At 37.8% G+C, this 16,773-nt stretch overlaps 1 protein-coding gene and 1 long non-coding RNA gene across 2 annotated transcripts; one reads left to right on the forward strand and one right to left on the reverse strand.

Moving 5' to 3' along the window:
- The first annotated feature begins 8,209 nt into the window (after window positions 1–8,209).
- On the forward strand, window positions 8,210–9,163 carry LOC307158626. Its single transcript, XR_013821255.1, has 4 exons — window positions 8,210–8,451; window positions 8,656–8,714; window positions 8,911–9,015; window positions 9,134–9,163. It is a non-coding gene; the product is annotated as an uncharacterized lncRNA (long non-coding RNA).
- Window positions 9,164–13,420: 4,257 nt separating this feature from the next.
- LOC307158612 (uncharacterized protein) lies at window positions 13,421–15,933 on the reverse strand. The gene is made up of 3 exons (XM_079871343.1): window positions 15,291–15,933; window positions 14,113–14,388; window positions 13,421–13,951 (listed from the first exon to the last, which is right to left on the reverse strand). The coding sequence occupies exons 1-3, from the start codon at window positions 15,856–15,858 to the stop codon at window positions 13,602–13,604; spliced, it is 1,194 nt and encodes a 397-aa protein (XP_079727469.1). The 5' UTR covers window positions 15,859–15,933; the 3' UTR covers window positions 13,421–13,601.
- Between the last annotated feature and the right edge of the window lie 840 nt (window positions 15,934–16,773).

The following is a 16,773-nucleotide window of genomic DNA, read 5'->3' on the forward strand; positions in this document are numbered from 1 at the left end:
GTGTAGGGGGAGACTGGGGATGGTTGTAACACTTTTTGCTTCAGCACCTATAACTCACTGAATTGTTTAGCTTGAGTTCTCAAACTTTTATACAAAGTACCCACATTTGTTTACTACAAATGGAACCAATTCAACCCTCTACAAGAATATCACAGACCTCGTGAGTTGATACATGATGTTCCTTTGTTACAACCTACCCCACTACTGGGGTAGGTTGTAATACATGCTGGGGAAAGTTACGCACAAAAAGTATTCTCGTCGTTTGATAAACTCGTCGTTGAGCCACTGTAGTCACTTGGACTATTTTAACAAATAGAAGCCTATGGAGGAGTGAGCCAGCTCTCAGATTTCATCAAAAATATCTTAATTTGTGTTTTGAAGATGAATGAAAGTCTTACGGGGTTGGAACAACATAAGGGTGAGTAATTACTGACAGAATTTTTTTTGGGTGAACTAACCCTTAAATATAAGTAGTGTGGGGGTGCCAAACTAGCACTGTGGTCCAGTTTGTGGTCCAGTCTCTTCATGCTCCGTCTGTAAAGTGAACAGATTGACTGATGTTACTAATGGTGATTTATTATTTCATAAACATTTAATAATAACAGTGTGGCTACTCCATAAATGTTAACCCTTAAGTTATTTAGGCTGTGCTTTGAGTACTATAAATATTAAATCACACAAGATTCAAATGTAGCTTACAAATGTTATACAATGGAAAGGTTCAATAACACATTGTAAAAGGATTACACCTAAAAATGAAAAGCTCCATCGTTGAGGGGAAAATATGATAATGTGCATCAAAATTCTGTAACTGTTAAACTTTTCTAATTTGTACTAATTTGGAAGTAGGAATATAATACTTTCATTGTATGACAATAGCAGCATTGAGAAAAGTCTTCTGAAGCTATTATAATAAAATTATAAAAATGTATAAACCAGGGCTTGGGATTAACCCTGATCTTGTACTTGTCCTTTGGACAAAGAAATTGGTCATTCACTTGTAAAAAAAAAAAGGTTACTTCGATTTTTTGAAGTAACGTTAGGCCTTTGTGTGTAACGTATGTGTGTGTGCGCGCGGCTGTGTGCTTAAATTAAAAGAGCACATTAATATAAAACGGTGATTCAACTGACTTGGAACAATCTGAGCACTAAGCGGTTGCGTGACATTCGTGTTAATACTAGGCACAAATGGCATTATAACGCCCTTAATATATAAAACTAATATATTTTATAATACTGAATATGTACACATATTTACAGATGTAACATGAGGAACAATTTATAAGATTTATGTTCAATGTATTTTTGAAATAATATATTTCCTAAATGTATTTCAATATATTTAACAGTGCTTCACATATGAGGATAGCCTATATTAATATGAATTTATTAATAGGCTGTATAAGTGCTGGTTTATTGGGGTCTATGGTGTTATAAACTACTGTGATGTTTAAAATGTTTTTTATGTATGTATATAGTAGTGGTGGGCCGTTATCGGCGTTAACGTGCTGCCTTAACGCGAGACTCTTATCGCGCGATAAAAAAAATATCGCCGTTAATCTATTCTCAAAGTTGGGTTGGGAACTACTCTATACTACACAAGCTATGATGACGCAATCTACCCGCGGCCGCGAGGTACACCCGGCTGCAACGCATCATATTCATCGTCATCTTAAGTAAACACGGCTGAAAGTGAAAGCTGGTGAAAAAGATCCGTGCAGCATCCATTATTTGGACTTGGTTCGGATTTAAGCCGTCCGACAAGCAGCAGCAAACTATAGACAGAGTGTGTGGGGTCACAGTTCGGTAAGTTAACACACGACTAATCCGTTCTACCACCTCAAATTCAAAACGAAACATGATATCACTGAATACCAGCGCGCGCGTATTATTCCCAATATATCTTAGTGGTGTAGCACATAATCTCTGTCTGCGCCCGATTTTAAGAATCGTTGTTGTGTTTCTTTTTAACTGAAAAGACATCAGTTAGACAATATTATAATTTTAAATTTGGGGTTTCATAAGCTCCAAGCCATAATAAACATTAGACCTACTTAAGTCTCTGCAGCTAGTGTACTTACATTTTATTTCTGCAAAATTATGTTGTATACTTACAGTTTTGCACAATATATGTTCTCAAAACTACATACACCCTTTAAAAAAAACAAAAAACATTTAGCAGTTGTTTAGCAGGGTCTGTGTAACCTGTTCTGAAATGGTTTTATTATAATATATATCGTTATCGCAAGAGGCTGCAATGTATATCACAATATGGATTTTAGGCCATATCTCCCATCCCTAATTGATAGCCTATAGTAGTTGATAATAACATAGGCCTACCTAATGTTGCCTACGGACGGTAACAGTAAAGTTAGTAACCTTTTACAGTCTATGAGTAGAACAGCTTTCTCAAGCAGTGTGTGATGCATTTTGGAAACAGGAGATGAGCCCCTGGTCTAATGCGCCACCTGGCTTGAGAAACCCGTTCTCAAAGACTTACTTTTATAGTCATTATTTGGGTAGCACACATATTCTGAATGCCTTCGTCAGAATTCAAATGAGCCATTTTAATCTAGATTAATCTAGATTAATTTCAAAATTAATCTAGATTAATCTAGATTAAAAAAAATTAATCTATGCCCACCTCAAGTATATAGGCATATTATATAAATGTAGTGATTGTTAACAAATGTTCAGAAGTGTACATTTGTTAACAAGAGTACTTAACATTATGAGAATGTTCAGCAAGTAACATGTTCCCAGAACGTTTTATGATAGCCTAAATATAACATTCAGAAAATACTAATAACATTATAAGGACGTTCTGAGAATGTTGTTCTAAGGACGTTTTCTATCAACATTATGAGAACGTTCATCAATCACAAATAACGTCATAAAGACAATCCAAGAACGTTGTTCTAAAAACGTTTTCAATCAACATTATGAGAACGTTCATAAAGTAATAACGTCATAAAGACGTTCCAAGAACATTGTTCTAAGAACGTTTTCTCTCAACATTACAAGAAAGTTAGTAATGTTATAAGAACGTTCCAAAAACAATATTTTAATAACGTTTTGTACTAAAATTTACACAACTTTTAAAGAATGTTTGTGAATGTTCCCTGTTAGCTGGGCTACTGCAATAATGTCTGGGATAGTTGTTCTGGTGACCTGGATAACACATCAGGCACTACGTTGCAATGGCCTTTTCGATATTTGACTGTAAAGTCGTAACCCTGCAACCGTATTGTCCAACCAGTCATTTGCAATGAAGGCTTAGGATGTTGAAATACCCAAGTGAGTGCAGTGTGATCGGTAATGACCTCAAATGTCCTCCCTTCATATAGTCTCCATTTTTCAACTGCCCAGATGACTGCTAAACACTTGACTTATCTGCTCCTCTGAGGAGTCTGGATGCATATTAAAGGACTCTTTCACCATCCTCCATCTCTTAGGTAAGTATTGCACCCAGTCCCATCTCGCTTGCATCCGTTTGCACCCGAAATGGTTTATTGAAGTCTGGCAGTAAGAGAACTGGTGCTTGAGTCAAGTCCTGTTTTATGATGTTGAAAGCTCTTTGACATTCTTCTACCCAAATCCAGGTGGATTTTTTTTGCTTGAGGGCATGTAAAGGTGCTGCTTTTGTTGAGAAATGTGGAATGAAATGATGTTGGGTTGCATGAAGTTACATTTTCCTAGGTTAAGTGTAAGTCCAGCATTGTATAAACAATGGAATACCTGAGTGAGGTCGTCGGTGTGTACACGACTACATCATCTATATATACCAGACAACACTTGCCTTTGAGGGCTCTCAACACCGTCTCCATAAGTCTCTGAAATGAGGCCGCTGAGTTTTTGAGGCCGAAAGGTAAACACAAGAAATCGAAGAAGCCTGCTGATGTCACAAATGCTGTTTTCTGTATGCTGTCCTCTTCCATATCAAGTTGCCAACAGCCGCTTTTGAGATCCAATGTACTGAAGACAGTAGCGCCATGGAAAGACTCCAATATTTTCTGGATTTGTGGCATGGGGTACGCATCAAGATGTGTTTTGGCATTTAAGCCTCTACAATCAATGCACAACCTGCAACTTCCATCATTTTTGGGTAAACAACGACAGGAGATGCTCATGGTGAAACAGATGGTTGTATGATTTTTTTATTCAGCAGTTCCTGAATTTCATCATCAACAAATTTCTGTTTGTTCATAGAAAGTCTGTATGCCCTTTTTCTGACTGGCAGTTCATCAGTGGTTATAATTTGATGTTTGACCATGCTAGAATGTCCAATCTCTTTTGAGTATACAGTAGGCCAGTCAATCAACAGATGTTCCAATTTTTCCTTGTATAGTAGTGTGGTCTCTGCTTTACCTGTTAGTTTTTGTATAGATTGAACACTGTGTCATCAATGGGAAGTATGGGTATGGCCAAGAAGAAATAGACTGAAGAAGAAGAATCTTGCGTCACAAATGGGAAAAACGGATTTGCTTCCTGGCTGCTTGCAGATGGTAAGCCATTTTGGGCTTTACTGAAATCCAGCACAATCCCAGAATGCAACAAGAAATCCATTCATAAAATGACTGGTACTGTTAAATCTCTGTCTTTCAAGATAAACAGTGTCATGTCCTGCATTTTACATGGCCATGTCACCTTTCCAGTAGCTGCTTGCTTTTTCCCATTGGCTAACATAAATGTTTGGCCCTTGCTTGGCTGACATGGTTCACCCTGATTCAGTTGTTTCCAGACTGATTCTTGAATTAGAGACAGTGAACAGCCTGTGTCCACCATGGCTGAAAAAAACCTATCACGTAAGATTATAGGTATATTGACCGTCTTAGTTACAGTTTGATGTTGCATTTTGATGGACTGCACCATTCGAATGCTTGCTGGCATTTTTCTTTTTTGGGTATTCCTCAGAATTTACTTGATTCCAATATTTTTTGGCTTCATCAAAATCCCATTCAAATTGTGTTCCAGTTTTAACCAGCTCACCAACATTTGTCACGGTACCTCTTAACAAACTAGCCAGGCGGGGATTGCAGTTACGTAATATGGCCAGTACAATGTCTTTCTCTGACATATTTTTTCTCCATCTTAAACAAAGACCACGATAATGAAATGTGAAGTCCCTTATGCTCTCCTTGGGCCCTTGCTTTCTCTCCACCAGCCGTCTTGATGCCACATCTTCATAATCGTCGCTAAGAAAAGATCGTAGGAAGATATCTTTGAATTGCCCCCAACTATTTACTTTCCTTCTCTCGGCTTGCCACCAGTCTTTAGCAGTTTCCTTAAGCACTGTATTAAGCACTGTCTCTGGCACGGACACCACCATCTCCGGCACGGACACCAACGTCTCTGGCAAGGACACCACCGTCTCTGGCACGGACACCAACGTCTCCGGCATGGACACCAACGTCTCCGGCAAGGACACCAACATCTCCGGCATGGACACCATCATCTCCGGCACGGACACCACCGTCTCCAGATCGGACACCAACGTCTCCTGAATGGACACCAACGACTCCGGCAAAGACACCACTATCTCCGGATTGGACACCAACGTCTCCGGCACGGACAAGTGCTCGGACACCGCCGTCTCCGGAATGGACACCACCATCTCCAGAATGGACACCACCATCTCCGGCACGGACACCAACGTCTCCGGCACAGACAGCAACGTCTCCGGAACAGACAGCAACATCTCCGGCACAGGACAGCAAAGTATCCAGATCGGACACCAACGTCTCCTGAACGGACACCAACGACTCCGGCACAGACACCACTATCTCCGGATTGGACACCAACGTCTCCGGCTCGGATACCACCGTCTCCGGCACGGACAAGTGCTCGGACACCGCCGTCTCCGGAATGGACACTGCCGTCTCCAGAATGGACACCACCATCTCCAGAATGGACACCACCATCTCCGGCATGGACACCAACGTCTCCGGAACAGACAGCAACATCTCCGGCACAGACACCGGCACGGACACCACCGTCTCCGGCACGGACAGCAAAGTCTCTGGCACAGACACCAACGTCTCCGGCACGGACAGCAACGTCTCCGGCATGGACACCGACACGGACACCAACGTCTCCGGCATGGACACCAATGTCTCCGGCACGGACACTACCATCTCCGGATCGGATACCAACGTGTCCAGCATGGACACCAACATCTCCGGCACGGACAAGTGCATGGACACCGCTATCTCCGGCACGGACACCAACGTCTCCGGAACGGACACCACCGTCTCGAATTATGAAAATCAAAATTAAATTATTGATATAAAAAAATTACATTGTTACTAGTAGCAATTCATTTGTTGATATCAAGAATAGACATTTCAACTAGTGACAATTGAATTCTTGAAATCGAAAATAAAGCATTTACTAGTAAGAATTGTATTTCTGATATGTGAAATTGGAATTTCAACTAGTAAGAAATCAATTGTTGATATCAACAATTGAATTTATATGGCAGCCTATGGTGACATTTCCCTAGTGAAAAATACAATTACAGATATCAAGAATGATAGTTTTTACTAGTTGAAATCCAATTGTTGATATCAAGAATTAGCATTGTTACTAGTGGAAATGTAATTCCTGATATCAAAAATTGCCATTGTTACTAGTAGAAATCCAATTCCAGATATCAATAATTATCATTTTAACTAGTGAAAATTTAATTGTTGGTATCAAGAATTCATATCCTGGAAATGAATAAAACTTAAAACGGCTTGCCATACTCCTTGACGATCACACTTTGATATGATTGGTTACATATGGCTCTGGTTACAAGGTAGTTTTTGACGTTAGAAACACCAGCGATTTCAAACCAATGGTGCGTCTCAATTCGCCTACTTATACTACGCCCTAAAAGTATGTAGGCTACTCTTAAATATTATATAATCTATAATAGCATTAAACATAGCAATTCCATGTTTCCTCCAAACAATATTTTCCTAATTATCAAGACAGACACATGAAAGGTCAACGAACAACATTTATTAATTGTGTGTGGTAGAAACACGTTTATTCAACAGAATCTCTGCTTAGAGAAAATTACCTGTTTGATTTTGGCCAAATTAAAGATCTGCATACGTGGTACAGAATTGAACAGGTCACACAAACCTTTTAAATACATTTGTCCTTGGGTTAAAGAAAACGGAGGAATATTTTGGATGGCAGCCTCTCAGTTTAGTACATAAAATGAAATAATCTTAACTAATACAATTTTTCCCCAAATTTTTTTTTAAAGAGTATCCTATTAATGAGTTGTTCTCCCCCCTCCTTCTCACAACCCCTTTCATCACATGAAACTGTTGATGCTGTTTTTACTCAGTGAGCTGCAAGATTCTGGAAACTGACAATCACAATAAATAATAATAATAATAAAAAAAAAAAAAAAAAAAAAAGATATAGCAATTACAATTCTCCCACAATTCTGAAAAAAAAAAAAAAAAAAAAAAAAAAAAAAAAAAAAAATTAGCCTACTAGAGGTTCTGGCATAATGTTAGTTGCTGCAGTCTTTTTACAAAAACATTTTGAATTATTTTGAATGATTTTTTTTGTTGTTGATTTTTTTAATCGGTTTGAATAAATTATTCAAGGACCCAATTATAAAGATGTCACTTGTTTCATTACTGGATGAATCAGCGTTTTTGAACAAATCTTTTGAATGAATGATTCAATGACAAGTACATTTTTAACAGTCACTTGTCTCCACCTACTGGTGTCATAATGTAATCGATACAATCTTTATTTGAAGCATCAGGTTACTTTCAAAAGGTGATTTACTCTATTTTGTTCACTTCTGTCTGAGATGGGGGAACTGGTTGTCTCCCTCTGTTGCAAGGCTGTAGTTTGGGTTTGAAGATTGGGGGGTTAAAGTGTGAACCATACCAGGAAATGCTCCTTCGTGAGGTTTATTTATTTGTTTTTTGCTTTATTTGTGCAAAATGGCCCACACATGCAAAGTTGGTTGATAATAATCACTTGTTTACAAAGTGCCATGTAAAGTCAAACTGTCATTGCTTAAAATGTTCTTATACTGAACATGTTAGTTTCCTGTCATTAATTGGATTATCTTTTATTTCCCCAATAGGCATATCTGTCATATTAGCAGAACACGTCCAGGGAGATTTCAAAGCACCTATGATTATCACGTCATAACCCTTAGTAACTCCAGGACTTTCCAGAAGTCAGCTGTGGGTTGTTCCTGTAAACAAATCATTCATTTCTACACAGAACAACGGATCGACAACACAGCATTGATATTTGCAGTGAGAATAAAAAAAATAAAAAAACTCACTCAAACAGATCAGATGAAACGAAGAACCAGGAAATACTGTGTGACAAATGCAGATATAAACACAAATAAGGAAGAGCTGCGAAATGCGAGACAAACAGTTATACGGCGGGTTACAAGCAGAAAGACAACAATGGGAGCTGGTAATTGTTTTGTTTATTACTTTACCATTCAAAATGTATAACTGATTATGAACAAGTTTGTTTATAAATATATTTACAACCATCGAAAAAATACTTTCACTTTCACTTTTGTCCTGAGAAAAGTACGATGCTTGTCAATCGTATAATTGCACATTTCAGATGTTGTAAAGCCCCCCCCCAAAATTACCAATCACTGTTCTGTAGGAAATTCACAGGTGTACAATCAGACTGATGATCTTGGCCAGGAGGGAAATATTTTAAAGGTGAGAACACTTTATTGTTAAAGACAATTTGCTGTGAGCTTATAACTATAATGTTGCATTTGAATATAAATATCCTTAAAAGCAGTTTAAAAATGGTAGTTGATCAAAAAAGTCTCATGCACACTAGTGCTGGCAGTGCTACTGGTTAAATCACTGGATTACACTGATCAAATTAGTCATTTTATCTTCTGTCTAGTCTGTGAAGGAGCTTTCTCCTCCCTCTCAAACACTAATGGATAACCAATCCGTCAACACTTCCGCATCTCAAAAAGATGGAAAAAACCCATATCCCACAAACACAGTGAGCACTGCATATTAACTTCATTTAATTGTCACTAACTACAGTCTGAATCAAGCCCAAGAGTCTCAAGAAGTTGCAAATGTTTATTAATTAGCACCCATGTCTTACATTTTTCCAGTGCCCAGTTTGTTTCTCTGCACTGAAACCTGGATGTATAAAAGGGTGTACTACAAGCAAACTGCTTACTCAATGCCTGACCACTCAGCTCCTGTGTGGCTCCTGCCTCTACCCCTGCACTTCTGCAGCCTGCCCCAACAAGCTGTGCCCCCTCGTCGCCACACTGCTAACCTGCGAAGTGGTATCCGATCCAAAGAGTCATGTGCTTGGTTGTCCAATGTTCAGAGCCTGTCCCAAGTGTCACAATCTGATTATGCATGAACAAGGATGCAAGTTTGTGAAATGCTCATCATGCAAATACAGGTTCTGTTTCATCTGCTTACAAGGTGATTGTAGCAATGATACAGCAAACTACTGCTCACTAACTTGCACAAAGCCGAGAGCAGAAAGACAGAGATTTTTTTCACCACAATCCTGAACAGAGATTCATCGCAGGGTTGGAAACTACTTTCTAAAATGCAAATCCAAGATTTGGCAGTTGCTTTACAGAAGTGAACAATAAATTAATTAATTTCACAAACTGATTAAGACTACAAAATAAATATAATATAGCATTTACTATTTTCCCCTGTGTTTTGAACTTATGTTTTGCCTTACATCTGACCTGGACTTTGGTTAGCAGGCATATCAACTCAAGTATGGATATAATTACTTATGGTTAGCACTGGTTAAAACTAGCAGACTTGTATCGTGTCAAATATTGTTATTAGTGAAACTGACAGAACATTATCTCTTACTAGGACTCTGTGCCACTCTACTTCTTTTATACTTAAAAAGCAATATTATCAGTTGAAATGACAGCTCATGGTACAATATAAAAAGATACATACAAATATTTCATTTTAAGTATTTAAGATTTAAAAAGGTTTTGTATAATTTGTGCTGGTCAGACAAAGTACAGGAAAAAAAAGTTAAGATGAAGTAAGGATGACGCTCATCTGTGCATTGAAACATACAAAGTTTAATGATTATTCAATAAACCTTGCTCATTTTTTTGTCATATGCTTTCTGCTATTTCACACCTCAAGAATTTTAGTTAATACAGTTTTGGGCACTGGACAAAATACAGATTTGTTAACTGATTTTGGGTATCAGATAAGATTATCTGTTAACTGGTTTTGGGTATCAGGAAAAAAAAAAAAAACAGTTTTGGATACCAAACAAAATGGATGTCTGACAAAATCTGGTAAAAAGACTGGATCCAATATTTCTGGAGTGAAGATTCAATCTAACTGTTCACATTAAAGACTTACACAACAGAGTACTGCCCAGATTCAGGGTCCTATTGTCAGGCACTTTAAATCTAAGGGAAAGAAAGATATTTTTGATAGGTGTTAAGGTATAATGGTACAAATATTCATATGATGGATGCTTTCCATTCAAAGCAGGGACCGTCCTGTCAGGGATGAATGCAGGAATATTATCTTAAAGGGATAATTCACCTAAAAATAAAAATTCTGTGATTATTTACTCACTCTCATGTCATTCGAACAAATGAAATCTGTTCATCATATAAAGCGATCATGTCTCTTCACAAGACTTGAATTAAACGGCTTGATTCATTTGGATTCAATTTGACACCTTTATAACCGTTTTGGATCTTCTAAGGTTTGGTCACCTGACTCACCTGGAAGTTCAATGGAGGGACAGAAACAGAAACAGGTTTCATTGAAAATATCTTAATTTGTGCTTTGAATAGGGAGGCACTGATATGATTATAATTTTTTTGGCCGATACAGATTGACAAACAACTATTGGCCGATTACGATATTTGTCACTTGCTTATTTGAACTTTTGTCATTAAAACAGATTAGTGTTTTGATCATTTTAATTTAGCAGTTCAAAAATGCATGCATTAGTAAAATAATTTCTATTGAACATGGATTGGATCCATTTAACATTCAACATGCCAAAATAAATACAACAGAACAAAGATGCATATGAAATAAACAGTGCTTTTCAGGTAGGTCTAACAGTAGTTTTTAGGTACAGAAATAATCAAATGTAAAATATATTCTTCATTGTTTAAATTAAATATACATTAATCATTATTAAAGTCACAAAAGTTATTTAGGAAAGAATGGTGAGCGATTTGTTTGTCTTTTGTTGTTTGATTAACATTAAAACAAGCAGCAGGAATATTATACTATTACAGTCATTTTATTTCTCAAATGTTTATTTAAGATATAACCAACTTGGTTTACAAGGATACTAGCCAAGATGGGCATTTTTATATAATTTTGAATGAATTAGAAGAAGTGAAAGAGAACTCAATTCAGTATTTCCACATGGTCTATTATAACTTAAAGGTGCCCTAGAATGTGAAATTGAATTTATCTTGGCATAGTTAAATAACAAGAGTTCAGTACATGGACATGACATACAGTGAGTCTCAAACACCATAGTTTTCCCTTTCTTATTTAAATCTCGTTTTTGAAAAACACCCCTGAAAAACAGGCGAATCTCCACATAACACCAACTGTGACGCAACAGTTGGGATCATTAATATGTACGCCTCTAAAAATTTGCATATGCCAGCCCATGCTATTGTTTTTTCCTCGAGAGACATCGTGGCTTGCAAACGAGCGAACGAAGCATGGCAGTTGCTCAGTGTTTGGATGTACAAATGAACACAAAAGTATTTTTTTAGTTCCTTCATCCGAGCCTCTGGAGAACCAGTGGGTTATGTGAATTTCTGATGTGTAATTGTTCAAGTTCAGACAGATAATCTTTCTCTCAAAGTCGTTCAACACTGTTTATGCATCAGTAGATCGCGTTGCAGTGATAAGATCTTCATTCACGCGATCAACAGGCTGTCATCTGCTCAATGCTGGAATAGATCTAAATACTTAAAAAACTTCTCATGATTCGTTAATCCCGATAGCTGTAATAGTAAAAACGTATAAAAGCTGTAATAGTAAAAGTTTTCCAGATAGCTCTACATGTAATGCCAGATATTTCATATGCAAGCATGTCAGCCAATCACAGCAGTGGGCAACAACACTGAAGTCTCACAGCAGACACGCCCCTTCAAACAGAGTGTTCAATCCAGGGAATGAAATCAGGCTAGGAAATATGCCTTTTATTTCTAAATTATAACAAATTTTGATCTAAAAAACATACTAACATTATAAGGGCACCCCTGGAAACATGATAAAATAATAAAATAATCCATTCTACGGCACCTTTAAGATGTGTGCGCACACAAAACTTCTCACACAGTGAGTAGAATTGAGTTCTCTTTCGTATCTTCTTGCACATGAATGTTTAAATTCGCAAGGCTTAAAAACACGTGCAAAGGACAAATTTTCATGAAGATGCAGCACTGGCCTGATCGGGACAGTGACAGTCCCATCAACTCAACTGTCCCGAGCGTCGTTCACGCTGACCACAGGCAGTCCTTATTATCGAGTTAGAAATTATAGTATAGTTTTAAATTGAGCAAAATTCGGCCGATAAATATCAGCAGCCGATACATCGGTGCATCTCTAGTTTTGAAGATTAACTAAAGTCACCCCAACATGTGTGAGTAAATGGTGACAGAATTTTCATTTTTAGGAGAACTATCCCTTTAAAGGGATAGTTCACTTTGAAATTAAATTTTGTTATGTTTTAGCTTACCTCAAGGGCATCCAAGATGTAGGTGTCTTTTTTTTCCACATTAGTTTCAATTTTGATATTTTTAGGTCAAACCGTTCTTGTCTGTCAGTCCTATAATGCAGGTCTGTGGTCACTGTCTCAAAGAGCATGCACAAAGTCCAAATTTAAACAATTCCCCATCGTCCAAATTAAACAATTCCCCATCGTAAGTACACATTGATGGCCTAAGACACGAAACGAGCGGTTTGTGTGAGAAAACGAACAGTATTTATATCGTTTTTACCTCTTATACACAGCACACGTCCAAGTGATCTGGTGTAGACTGGTGCATAGATATAAACACTAGATATTGCCTTGGCTACGGCAGTTCTTAAGGAATGCCGTAGCCAAGGTGACATCTAGTGTATATATATCTATACACCAGTCTGCGCACACGTCACACAGCAGGATGCGCGCGCGCCCTCAGATCACTTGGACGTGGCTGTGTTACAAGAGGTAAAAACGATATACTGTTCGTTTTCTCACACAAACCGCTCGCTTCGTGTCTTAAGCCATCAATGTGTACTTACGATGGGGAATTGTTTAATTTGGACGAAGGGGAATTGTTTTAATTTCGACTCCGTGCATGCTCTTTGAGACAGTGACCATAGACCTGCATTATAGGATTGACAGACAAGAACGGTTTGACCTAAAAATATCAAAATTGAAACTACTGCGGAAAAAAAAGACACCTACATCTTGGATGCCCTTGAGGTAATCTAAAACATAACAAAATTTAATTTCAAAGTGAACTATCTCTTTAATAACTTTGGACCCTATATTGGATCCATCACAAGACTAACATTAATAGTGAATTTACACAACTGTTGTCATGAACACTGATGAACCTTCAATCCACCATCATTTCGAAACTTTTTTCCACACTGACCGCAAACATAAGGTTTCTCTCCCGTATGAAGGCGGAAGTGGCGCTTGAGTGTCAATGCGTGACGGAAGCGTGCGCTGCATATAGAGCAAGTGTATGGCCTCTCTCCTGTATGGATCCTCTGATGGATCTTGAGATGGTGCTTACGGTTGAAGTCTCGCCCACAGAGGCTACAATGATAAGGGCTCCGGCCGGGGGGAAACGCATGGAACCCAGGACTCTTATAATGGTTGTTGTGGAGCTTTGGGAAGTGGTTTTGTTGGCCTGAGCTTGAGGATGACAGGAAATCTAGGTCTAGAGGCAGAGAAAAGGGAAAACTACATGTAAAAATCTTGCAATATGGCATATTACTGTGCTTGAATGGATCAGTCAGTTTATAATTGTACTCGGTGCAAATTAATATCACCCTACTAGCATGGCATATTATTTATATATAGTACAACAGTAGTACTAACCTAGGGGATGGTTGGTGGACTGAAAGTGCATATTTGATTGACAGCTCTCTGTGTGCAATGGCTCAGGTCTCCAGTCTTCCAATAGTCGAGACTGAGCCAGAGAAAGGCTGTCTGAGTTGGGCTCCTCCACCACAGAGAGGGACACTGGGATTGGATCATCATAACTCTCATCTTTCTCCACTTTTACAGCCACTTCAAGGGATGACCCCCCACTTGTAACTGTCCCAGCACATGTCTGGTCAGTTTTGGTCATATTGTGTTGATCATTCTTGATGTCTGAAAAGGGAGTAACTCATTAAGTTTCATCAATCCAGTCCAAACTATGCACAGTAGCAATAGATGTATACATTGCAAAAAATATACTGTTAAATTTATAGTAAAAAAATAAATAAAACTACTGTGACACTGTTTCAGGTATTACAGAATTGGTGCCTATATAACAGTATATTTCATTAAGCAATATAACGTTAATCAACCAATTAGCTATCAAAATCGCTTTTTACCTTAAAATGTACTGTTAACAACCATGATAATACAGGTGGTACAATAGAAAGCCACATAACTGATCAGATCAGAGTTCATTGTAAGTGGCCTGTCCATAAAACATGGCCAATATTTGTTCAGGGTAAACTAAACTAATGCAATAAACATTAACCAAGCAACAGAAAGTACCCATAAAAAACACCCTACTGCACATTACTAATATAAAAAAATAATAAAAACAACTAAATAAAACAGTCATAGGTGATGATTATATAATAATATAATATAATATAATAATATAATCACACAAAAATAATGTGAAAGTTAAACCTTTTAAAAGTTATGGCAAGTATATGATAAGGTAACTTAGTAAAACCTGTGACTTAACTATGGCATTTTTGCAGCCCTTTCTGTAAGAATTGCATTTATTTATTTTTTATTTTACAGTATGTAAGCAAGTGTAACTTGAACACTGTCATGAGGTGATACGGGTACCGCTACTGAGACAGCAACATATGTCGTTATTATGGCTAATAACAACTCACATGGGGTAAAATGAAAAAGGAAAGAGTAAACATGAAGTCAAAATGGGCCAATAGTTTTAAAGGTGTGTTGCGCTATCATTAACAGTCGGTCATTTTAACTGATTTAAAACTTTAATTTATGCATTCGTCTTTAAACATCAAATAGCTTACCATTTGTGTCATCTAATCTATAGTGAGTTGATTCCTCAAGTGTATCCGAGTTTAAAGTCTGAGCGCACGCGCCTCCATTTTGGTTCCCACAGATTGATCCTCGCTGGAATATATTAGTTTCCTTGGATCCACATACCTCATAATCATGTTCCGAGTTCACAGTGGGCTCGGATTGTTGTCCTACGTTAAGGGTAACGTTATTTAACTGCCGACCCCCACGCTGAACCCTGCTGCAGCTGATTGGAGGCTTTGTCACCAAATGTTTGGTACTACCGATGGGAAAATCCTCGAGTCTCTGTGGCTGCTGATCCAGGCGACCACACACAGTTGACAGTTGCGTTTCAGCTGTTTGCAGCCTAAACTTGAGCGCACTGTTGTCCCGCAGAGCCTCTTGAATCTTGCCCTGCACATCTCTCAGCGCTCTGTCAAGCAGTCTGGTTATCTCCGCAACGGCGATCTCTACCGCAACACCGAGCGCGTTTTGAAGGGTCGCAGTCAGTTCATCTTGAAACGAGAACGATACCTCAGCGATCACTGCGGGGTTTGCAGGACCACCGTTTACCTCCATTTCCTTTCTCGTTTAAAATAACTTTTCGCCAATATTCTAATATCTTAAGAGTAGACGAAGAGCACCGCTCACCGTATAACCCTGAAGAGGCGAGCGTTTATTAGCTGGCCAACCAAATCATTCCCTTCGTTGGGTGAATATAAAACAACTGAACATTTGTACTTTTAGTTTTAAATGAGCCCATTTTAACTCTTCAAAAAACAAACTAACAGAATACATAAAAAAAACCACATAATTCACTGTCGTCAACCCTGGTAAAATGTCAAATATAAAATAATTGAATAAAACTCCGGAATAAGACACAGTTGTCCTCGTTGTTTTTAAAAAGGTTTGTTCTTCTTTTTTTCACATTTACCTTTTAAGAAAGGGCTCATAGCAATATCCTAATGAACACTTACTAATGTGAAAAAGAAAACAAGAGTAATACTAAAATAGCAAATATTTTGACATTACCCTATTTTACATTATTAATGTATAAAATTTTTCACAAAGTCGTGTGGAGGGTTTACGTTTGTTAAATTTACATGTGTGAAACTGATATACATAACAAAATTATCATGTTCACAAGGTCAAGAATCCGGGGATTAAATAGATTTAAAAAGAATGTTATTAATTTTCACTGAAAGCTATTTAAGTTGACCGCATAATGTTATAGGTAAGAACAATGCATTTAGGTGATTTGATAGCTATTTTTTAAATAAAAGTAATTTGTATTTTTTTAATTAGTTGAATTATAGCTAATCATCATAATCAACAACCGAGGGACCGGAGTCCAGTCTAAGAAAAATTAGTAGGCTAAGCATGCAGAAAAACATGATCCTCAAAGAAAGGAAGAAAGAAAGAAAGATGTCAGGGAAAAACTGTCCTGAGATATCAACCCGATCTCCGCAGTAGGCTATTTGAAATCAGTAAAAT

This window comes from Squalius cephalus (assembly GCF_949319135.1).
Source record: "Squalius cephalus genome assembly, chromosome: 5".
Classification (NCBI taxonomy): Eukaryota; Metazoa; Chordata; class Actinopteri; order Cypriniformes; family Leuciscidae; genus Squalius; species Squalius cephalus.